At 41.7% G+C, this 10,869-nt stretch overlaps 1 protein-coding gene across 3 annotated transcripts in view; it reads right to left on the bottom strand.

Annotated features, from left to right (window-relative positions):
* Nucleotides 1-650: 650 nt before the first annotated feature.
* LMO4 (LIM domain only 4) overlaps nucleotides 651-10,869 on the bottom strand; it is a 42,926-nt gene continuing 32,707 nt past the window's right edge. For all 3 annotated transcript variants that reach the window (XM_084871911.1, XM_084871910.1, XM_084871912.1), the window contains exon 5: nucleotides 651-929. In XM_084871911.1, the coding sequence (XP_084728037.1) occupies nucleotides 888-929 (42 nt within the window). In that variant the 3' untranslated portion in view covers nucleotides 651-887. The remainder of the gene's footprint in view (nucleotides 930-10,869) is intronic.

The following is a 10,869-nucleotide window of genomic DNA, read 5'->3' on the forward strand; positions in this document are numbered from 1 at the left end:
AAGAAATTGTGTCCTCACATGCCATGAAGGAAATCAACAAACATCTCCAAGTGACCTTAAATAGAATAGAAAATCAATAAGGTGCCATCCAAGTAGTGAAGAGGGAACTGGGCAGAGAATGGACAGAATGCTGGAAAGAATATACATTGACTGATGAGAATGGGATGAAACAAGGCAAAAGAGACCTCCTTGGACTTGCTTGTACCATGCGTGTGATTCTGGATCACAGGGACAGGTGAGGAAGGAAACTGAAAGGGCACCAACCTTTGCCTGTCCGCTATACATTATCTCATGTCATCTGCACAACAGACCTCTGAGATAGAAATTTACATCCCCATTCTGCTGGAAAACCAGCAACAAGGTTCTCAACGAAGTCTAAGTGGAAAGTCTTGGTAATTCTGTGGCATTTTCTTCCCAGGTGTAGTGAGATCAGCTGATTGTGTCAGGCTCGAGCTGCAAGTTCATGCAAAGTCTTCAAAGGCAACAGATTCTGCCCTTTGGCTCTTCATGTGCCCTATATATCACTTAGCATGTGCCATGGACTTGTTAAGACTCAATATGTATTTGTTTATTGAATAAATGAATGAATGGAGTCAGTGAATGAATGAAAGCTGAACTGAATTAAATATAAAGGTCTGGCACTCTAAGTACTTAGCAAGCATTATTTTATTTAACCTTCATAATGTCCACGATTACCCTCCATTTTACAGATGATTAAATTGAGGCTAAGCAAGTTTAAGAAATCTACCCAAAGTCACACAGCTTCTACGTGACAGAGCAAAAATTTCTCCAGGTGTTTCTGCCTCAGAAGATCCACTCTCAACTACTCTGCTACATGGCTTCTCAATGAATGGGCTCCTCTGAATGAATGGCTTCTTCTGGACATCTCAGCTTCCCCACAGAAAGATAGATGGTCCCTGTTGTTCCGGCTGTATGAGAGAAAAATGCACAAAACATGGGAAGTTGAGGGTGATTAGTTCAAAATGTAGCAAATCTACAAATACATTGACTTCACTTTTAGATATTTGTCCAATGGGGGTGGAACAACTTTAATTAGTGTAACAGGACAATAAGAATTAAATTGGCTTGGTGGCAAGATTTTTATAGGATGACACTGATGGTATTACTACCCAACTTCAAAGCTTTGGAACGAAGTCCCTGCTCACACTGGAGACTAGAAGCCTGTTTTTCATCAGCTAGGCTGGCCTGACAAATTAAGTCTGTGGAGTCATTAGATTAAGATAAGAGCTTATCTCCTAGGCTGACATTTATTCAGAGGTTTTTATACCGCTTAGCTAGTAATTAGTGCTGTTGAATTTTTAACAGTGCTTTGTCCAGTCATTCAAAAATTCTAGAGGTATATTTGCATCTCCTGTGTATGTTTTTGGTTATTAAAAATAGAAGAGGAATACAAATGACTTACTTCAGAAGGTTTGAATAATTCTTCCCAAAGTTGTTCTGTGGTGAAACAAGAAGCTTAATGACTTATTTGCAAAAGAAGGGAGCAGTTCTCCAAAACTGATAAATGTGGAATAAGAGGTTACCTTTTCTGTGGGATCTATAATTTATTTCGAGGCATACATATTATATGTTTATTATGTTCTAGTGGAATCATTAAAACTAGGATCACATGCGGTAATGGTTTCCTGCTGTTTCACACCCCCCAGTTCAGCAAATACACTATAGATTCAGGAAATAGCTCAAAGTTGTGTTTTGTTTTTCCAATTCTTTCCTATGGCTGATTTGACTGTGAAAGTCTTATTTTTCCGTCCTCTTGTAGTTATAATAACAACTTGATTGCCATAGAATAAACTAATACATTAAGCCTGCACAAGTGTCTCGACAATCTGTCAAACAAACAATGCTCACATTTTTAAATGCTTGGTTTGCAAAATTCCAAGTTCTTTGTTGAAATACTAATTAGTAATCACATGGGTTAGACTGCCCTGTTTTAAGAAAGTTCATCACTTGGTGAAAGTTGAGTCCCGTTAATATTACTATCACATCATTTATTTTTTTTCCATAAGAGTGGACATTTCTCATCATTCAACATATCATACTTGCCACTTTTTTAAAAAAAAAAATGTGGCAGAGAGAATTCCACTGGGAGAAGTGAAAGTATTTGACTCTACAAGTTCACCTAAACACTACCCAAAAGAAAACCCTACATGTTTCAGAGACCCGGGTTGGAAGATGGGTTCTCTCTCATTAAAATCAAACCCTTGGGGTTTTGTAATTAACAAGCTAAAGTTAAGGTCACTTGCTCATCAGCCTCTGTGTGCGGTGGGCACGGCCCCTCTCCTTATGGGCAACGGCTGCTGGAGGTGAGAAGCCAGTGAAAATCTTCGTTGTTGGTCCCGGCTCACCATCTTCCTTTCTCAACACTCCAAACACATACACATGCACTCTTGGCATCATGGGAATGTGGTGTAGTAAAAAGTTGACTACCGATACTTCAACAAATTTCTGAACCTCCGTTTCCTTACCTGAAAAACAGAATTTTTCTCAGAATACCCTTTAAAGATACCAACCAGGATCCTGAATCTCAGATCTGTGATCTGTCCCTCAAGGCCGAAGTGTAAGAATCCTGAGAGGACCGAGGAAATCATGATCTAAGAAGACACCACTGAATTAAAGTCACTGAGGAATTTGTAGACTTGAGTTTAAAATAGTAATAGAGAAACTCTGAAATGTTGTGATTATACTTTGTCATAGGATATACATCAGAATATATTTGTTGGGTAAATGAGTAAATGAGTGAATTAATTAATAGAGAGGTAACATGGGATATTGGGACTTAGAGTCAGACGTACCTCGGCTTTCAATTCCCAACTCTGCCACATACTTGACTTGTGGCTTTGGAAAATACTTAAACTTCCCTGACCCTGCTGCATCATTAATAAATCAAACATAATAACTAGCCCATAGGGTTGTTGGTAAGAAGAACAAACACCTTTATGAGCACGATAGGCACTCCAAAATATCTGTTTTCATTTTTATTCCCTTAGGATTGTGTGTGTGTGTGTGTGTGTGTGTTTAATTCTCTGATTCTATGGACATCAAATGATAAAGATATTGCTATCCAGCTTTCAAATTCATGTATTACCAACTATCACCAACACATTTTGTATGTGTTATTGTTATCTTTTCATGTGTAATGATAGAAGAAGAGGAGACAAAGAAGTATAAAGCTTGCCTTCCAACTCCCCATGGGTAATCAGGCCAGGGGAAGGTAGGCGTCATTCAGCATGTTTACAATGTACTCCATCTCAGTCCTCAGCCTTCGTTAACTCATCCACCCCCACCCCCGGCTTTCTGAACAGCAACATGTAATTAGAGCACTAACGAGGTCATTTAGCAGAAACCATGGGTAGGGAGTAATGAATGTGCTATCAGGCTCGGAGAACAGCTTGGGCAAAAATCCAAACAATCCATGTTCATCTCTGCTGAGCCAACCTAAACTTGGAAAACAGAGCGTGGAAAAAGGTTAATAATAGGACACCAAAAGTGAAAGCCCCCTTTCCAGAGAGACCCAGAGAGAAGTCTAGAGTGCAACCTTTCGTGAGCTGGTCTGTGCAGGTAGTGGGCTTGGCATAAAGACAAGCTGGGTGGCATCTCGCCCAAGGCAAGATGGCTCTGGTGCCTCAGGACCATTCCTGGGGATCTGTAGCCTAGAGATGGGCCTTCCGAGGTCATCTAGTTCCAACTCCCACTTTGCAGATGAGTCTAGGGTACTCTGGAGAGCTGAATTGGCTTGGTCAGGCAATTGGAAACAGAGCCAGACTTAGTACCAAGGCCTCTGGATGAGCAAGGCGGTGTTTGACTCACTAGCCCATGCTGTCTCCTTGCCTCTGAAGAAGACATTTAGGCGACCATTCTAACAGTGTTAAAGACTGCAGGTGGGGCCAGTTTTTCTGGAGTAAGGAAGTCCCAGATGAATAAACCCAGCCCTTCATCAGTTTGCATTCAGAATCAGCACTCTTAATTGGTTTGCAACTGCTAACATGGCTGTGGCTTTCAACTGTATAGAAAAGGAAGTGGAGGAGGAGACCAAAGGAAGCTAAATACCTCCAGACACTTAGCCCACCAATTTCCAAGCTCGGGCTGTGCCCACCACACTCCCCACCTCCCAGCCGAAGGAGTCATTGCCCTATTCTACCCAAGCCCTGCCGATAAGTAGGTTATATAATAGGCCACAAGCCATACTACTCTTTTCTTTCCAGTTTTTATCAATAGATGTTGGAGTGAATAAAATAAAAATTAACTACAAAATATTTTGTTATTGTAGTTTTCTCCCAATTTAATAGACCTTAAAAATACAACCATTATCATATGGAAGGATCCATGAAGGTTTCATAACATTAAAAATGACTTCCATGGTTGAAAAGGTAGGGAACCCTTGTTCTAGCCTTCTGATCCAGATATGTGAGTTGTACCCCTATATATTTCTGTTTGTTAAAAACCAAGTGTTGTAAACCTGTTTCAAATGTTCAAAGCTAGAGAAAGAAAGAACTTAGTCACTATCAAACCTTAAAGTGTTAAATACTAAAGTATTAAAATTCACAGGATGTATTTTGTTCTAAGGATCATTTTCATTTCTTTTTTCTTTTTTTTTTAAATATATTTTATTGATTTTTTACAGAGAGGAAGGGAGAGGGAGAGAGAGTTAGAAACATCGATGAGAGAGAAACATTGACCAGCTGCCTCTTGCACACTCCCTACTGGGGATGTGCCCACAACCAAGGTACATGCCCTTCACCGGAATCAAACCTGGGACCTTTCCGTCTGCAGACCGACGCTCTACCACTGAGCCAAACCGGTTTCGGCATCATTTTCATTTCAACAAGCATTTATTAAGCCATTACCATACACACAATGCTACCAAGCAGTCAGGAAGAATCAGGCAGAGCACACAATCTCTGTTTTGAAAAGCTTTGGGCAGTCCTGACTTACCAACAGAGATAGGAAAGGTATAAGGAAATGTATGAAAAATCCTAGGGCTTTCTTACCTCCTATTTAATATAGTGTCCGAAAAAAATATATATACACACACTTTGAATAATTATAAAGGCAGTGTTTATTAAAATACATTTCATTTTCAAAATTGAGTTCTTAGCTGTTAAAGTGTGTATACATTTTTGGAAGGAAGCCCTGTATTTTTTGTCTTCTTTATTTTTTAGACTAAAACTTTTATTTATTTATCTACCTATTTATTTTACTATAATATTTAAAGTTTAGTTTTGGCTGTTGTTATTTTGTTGTTGTTGTTGTTGACACTAACTATTACAGATGCCCCCCATTTCCCCTCCATTTGCCCACCTCCACCAGGCCCCTGCCCCTCCCTCCCTCTGACCATCCCTCCCTTTGGCCATCACCACACTGTTGTATTCCACCAACAATACATATATGTTCTTTGGTTGATAGCTTTACCTTCTTTCATCCAGTCCCTCCTACCCCTCTCCCCTCTGTCAGCCCATTCTATGTATCTATGCCTCTGGTTCTATTTTGTTAATCAGTTTATTTTGTATATTAGATTCCATATAAAGTGAGATCATTTGGCATTTGTCTTTCTCTGACTGGCTTATTTCACTTACTGTTATAATCTCCAGGTCCATCCATTCTGTTACAAAAAGAGTAAGAACACCTTCTTTTTTACAGCTGCATAGTATTCCAATGTGTAAATGTACCCCAACTTTTTTTTATCCATTATCTACCAATGGGTGTTTGGGCTATTTCCAGATCTTGGCTATTATAAATACGCTGCTATGAACATAGGGGTGCATATATTCTTTCCGACTGATGATTTGAGGTCTCTTAGGATATATTCTCAGAAGTGGGATCTCTGGGTCAAATGGCAGTTCCATTTTTAATTTTTGAGGTAACTCAATACTGTTTTCCATAGTGGCTGTACCATTCTGCCTTCCCACCAAGCACTTGTTGTTTGTTGATTTATTGATAGCATCCATTCTGACAGGTGTGAGGTGAAATCTCATCATAGTTTTAACTTGCATCTCCCAGATATTTGTCTTTCATTTAAAATGGTAACTGACGAGTATGGCTTCGGGGTGGCCTTTGGAACCAGGAGGCATTTATTTGCTCTTTTGATGTGTGTTAAGTACCTCCCTAGGGTCTCTCTCCCTGTTTTGAGGAACAGCTCCTCCCTTCATCTGGGCTCCCCCAAGAACTATGGCCCAGAATCCAGGCTTTCCCTGAGGCCCCTACCCCTACTTCTTGGACATCCTATATTCCTCACATCCCGATCCTATACACTTACCCCTTTGTTTTCCTGGGGCTGATAGGAAGCAGGGAGAAAATCTGCCTGACAGGGAGTGGAAAGTCTCAGCAGTATGGTGCACTGCCAAAAATAATGTGACCACGATAACTGTGCCCGGGGATGGGGCCTGGGAGGGCCCTTCTCGTTCCCTTAACACAGTCTTCCTTGTTTGACTCTGAAAACAATGTCATGATAAAATTACCAGCTCATTCAGACCTCACTTATGAAACAGTGTAAAACAAGACACTGCCCAGCGGTTTAAAATAAAGGACTGACCGAGAAATGTTCCTCTCCTTCACACCTCCTCATTGTGGGAGAAGCAAGTCAGAATCAGATGACGCTCTGCTGGCCTGAGAGACATTCTGCTGTAGCAGAACCCAGACTTTGGGGATAGGCAGCCCCCGGTCCAAATTCTAGCTTAGAAACAGCAGAGCTGTGTGGCCTTAAGCGAGTTGCTTTACATCTCTGAACGCCAGTGTTCTCACTACATAATAGAGATGCTAATGATAAGTACCTACAGGATTACAGTAAAGATTGAATGAAACATAATAGGTGCTTGATGAGTTTTAGTTGTTTTTCAGGGCAAAATTCAAATACTTTCTCCTTTAGGGGAGAAAAATAAAACAAGCCACCTTGTCAGGATGCAACAGCTGGTGCTGGAAACAAATGTAACCACATCAGGGGAGGGTGCCTCCCATGCTCAGAGTCACATGTACTTATGGATGCAGCAATTTGCATCTTGTCAAATGTTCCCTAACATTTTGCAAAAAAAAAAAAAAAAAAAAAAAAATCCCCAAATGTCAAATTAGTGAGTAATCTGTACAGTGCTATAGATCTCGTTATCCTCTGAATGACTCATAGCATATTTGGGGTGTCCCAGATACCAGTCCAAGTAAATGTTAGTAAATAAAGAACACCACTTCTCCCCTCACAAGACTCTGAAATCGATACCAGCTTCTACTTGCAAGAAAGAATATAAACCTTGAGGGCCAGAAAGTGCCCCATATTTTTAAAAGTTGAATGAGCTGTCCCACCGTATAGACTTAGCACTGACCATATCTGACCATATGCTCAGTCCTCAGACAGGCTGGAGGTTGGGGCAGGAGTGAAAGGATGAGGCTCTGTATCTCAATACTGACTCCACTTGGCTTCTTACACATTTTCTTACTTAGTCTTCTCAAAAGTCCTTTTTAGCCCTGGCTGATGTGGCTCAGATGGTTGAGCATTGAGTCATGCACCAAGAGGTCACCAGTCTGATTCCCGGTCAGGACACATGCCTGGGTTTCAGGCTCGATTATAGGGGGTGTGCAGGAAGCAGCAACCGATGTTTCTCTCTCTCTCTACCCCTGTCCTCTCTTTCTAAAATTAATAAATACATATCTTAAGACCTTTTTTATTTGTTTAAAAAATACTGAAATAGTACTTGCAATGTGTGTAGTGCTTCCCTGGGGCCAACTTCTTGGGAAAGCCCCTCATCACAAGAAGATTATAATTGCTTTACAGCCCTCAGAACAACTCATTGAGGGAGGCACCACCACATTCCCCATTTTACAGGTTAGGAAACTGAGACTCAGCAAGCTGAAGTGGCTTCCCTTAAAGCCACATACTACGTGGCAGCGAAGTTAAGGTAGGAATGCAGATAGTCTGGCTTGAGAGTCTGTGCTCTTAACCATGAAATACTGCCTTCCAAGATGGGCACCATAGCATCCCCATTTTACAGGTGAGAAAACTGAGGCTCAGAAAGATGAATTAACACTTTCCAAGATATCATATGGCTACTGGATGGTGACAGAGCTGGAGTTTAAAATGAGGTCTGTTTATATAATCCTCCCCTGGGCCAGTGGGTTATAACTTATACAAAGGCTTAAAAAAAAAAGTCTTGCCTTATTTAACAGTTTCTATTTTTGCTGGCCATCCATCTAAAGAGATAGAGACCTTCAAAAGATCATAAGCAATAAACATCAGAGGGCTCCACTCTTATCTGTTCATTAATATTACAACAAATTAATAGTCGTGGCTCCAACACAGGGCTCCCGACTCCTGAATGAGAGACACGTGTCTCAAAACAGGGCTGAGAAACGCCTCCGTGTCTTGCTATTATTTGTTCAGTTTTCCTGACTTGAAGAAAATTGAGACAAACCCAAGCTGCTGAAGCGGCGAGATACCTGTTTATATGCTCTCTGTTGCCTAAACCTTATTCTGTTCACTCTGTTAACTCTTCAAAAACTATTAAGAGGAAGAGCAACAAGATGCTGTGGGGGCCAGGAGACGGAGTGGGGGGAGGGGTGGCGGGCAGATGATCCTGGAAGCAGAGTGATTTTCCTGAGACCTTTGCTGACCTGCTCTGGCTCCTCTGTCTTTTAGACATTGGCTTGGACAGGTGCTCAGTGGTTGTGGGAGTGAACTTTTTAAAGACAACAGAGTGAGATTCTCAGTTTTACATGTTGCTGTTTGGTGAGGACTCTAATGAAGATTCTTGGGGGGGAAACTTCATTTTGTAGATGGAAAATGCTAGGAGCTAGGAAGATTTAATCTCAGTTCCTACAAACCAGGCACAAGCATGGGATATTCTTCTGACTCATTGTTTTCTTCTTCAGGAAGAGATTCCTACTTCCCTCTCCCCTCTCCCCATCACTGTCCAGTAGCACTGGCAGCAGCCGGGGGTATTTAAGACGGAAGGACAAAAAGAGATTGCTTCGCCCTTGCCTGTTTGGCTCAGTGGATAGAACATGGAAGGGTCCCAGGTTTGATTCTGGCCAAGAGCACATGCCTGGGTTGTGGGCTTGATCCCCAGTGGGGGGCATGCAGGAAGCAGCCAGTTAATGATTCTTTCTCATCACTGATGTTTCTATCTCTCTCTATCTCTTCCTACCTCTCTGATGTCAATAAAGAAATATTAAAAAAAAAAAAAAAAAAAAAAAAAAAAAGAGAGAGAGAGAAAGAGAGAGAGAGAAATTGCTTCATCTTAGACCCAGGAACCCAATCTTATCTCTAGTTCACAGTACAAAGCTTAGAGAGGTCTACACTCCATCCCTGAGTCCCAGGTACCAGCCTGACCTCCACACTCCTGACCTTCCCTATGCCAATCCCAATCCCGCATATAATCCTTTTTGGCTTTAACCTCAACCCTCTCAAACCCAAGTAGGCTTCTCCATTCCCACTGCTCTGGCCCTGCTCTAAGTCACCACAGTCTTTCCCTCATTACTGCACAATCCTAGCTTGTCTTTCTGCTTCTGTCTTGCCCACTTTCATCACCATCCACATGGCAGCAAAAACAGAAATCTGATTGTGTCATCAGAAACCTGCTGCCTTAGGAATAAATCCAATCTCCTCAGCTTCATCTCTGAGGAGGCTTTATTGTGATATGACCTCTCTCTCCCCTTCTGTCTACTTCTTCCACCGTTGCATCCTGGGCTCTGTTCCACTCAGTGTTTGCAGGTCCTTAAACACAAACTATGCTTCCTTCTCATGCTCCAATTCCCATGAGTCCTTCAATTTCTGCTTAGCTGTTGCCAGTGTAGTAGCGTGTGCTGAAACTTCTTAAAAACCATCAAAAGGTCTGGCCAGTGTGGCTTAGTTGGTTGAGCATTGTCCTGTGTACCAAAAGGTCACCAGTTCAATTCCTGGTCAGGACTCATATCTGACTTGTGGGTTTAATCCCTGGATGGGGGTGCATTAGGTAAGCAACCAATCGATGTTTCTCTTCCTCAACCAATCTATCCCTTCCTCTCTCTCTAAAATCAACACAAAGAATATATATTTAAAAAAACACCAAATGGATGAGTGCCATGGATGATCTTACAAAAAAATAAATCTGGTCATATCATCCCATGCCTAATAACTCTCCAACAATTTGCATTGAAAATTAAGTTGAACCATCTTACCATCTTAAGACTCTACTAAATCTGAACCCTGCCTACCCCTCCAACCTCCCTAATTCACTTTGTTCCCATCATAATAACCTTCCTTTCCTTGCCCCAAACACATCTGCATTGTTCCCGCCTCAGGACCTTTGCTCTTGCTGTGCCATTTGTCTGAAACCCTCTTAGCTCTGCTTATTGCTCAGGTTTCAACTCAAACCTAGTCCGAGAATCCTTCCCTGGTCACTAACCAAAGCAACACCACCAACTAGTTGTATTGCCTCTTAGAAAGTACTGTTGTCTAAAACTACCTTGTTCCTTCATTTACCAAGTTGTTCATTGTGCCTCCCTAACTCAAGCATAAGTTCCATAAGATGTTTTTGGTCCAATTGCTTTTCTAGTTCCTAGCACAGTGCTTGCCACTAGTAGGTGTTCAGCAAATATTTATTGAATGAATCAATGAAGGAGAAGAGTTAAGGAGGAAAGTTGGAGGGCTAGAAGAGCAGGTGTGTGACTTTGCAAATATATTCCCACTAGATGCCCACTGCAGGAAGATTCCTGCAACAGAGCTTCCTGCTGTGGTTGCTGCCCTGCCTGCTTCCCTTCCTTCTCCGCTGGCCCACTTGCTTGCATCTCTGCAGCTTCACTCCCTTCTACAGCACTTGGCTTCTTTCTACACTGTCTCAGTCTTCGCTCTGGCCTGGATATGCAAATTAACCACCATCTTGGTTGGGT

The sequence above is a fragment of the Pipistrellus hanaki genome (assembly GCF_964339955.1).
Source record: "Pipistrellus hanaki genome assembly, chromosome: 2".
Taxonomy (NCBI): Eukaryota; Metazoa; Chordata; class Mammalia; order Chiroptera; family Vespertilionidae; genus Pipistrellus; species Pipistrellus hanaki.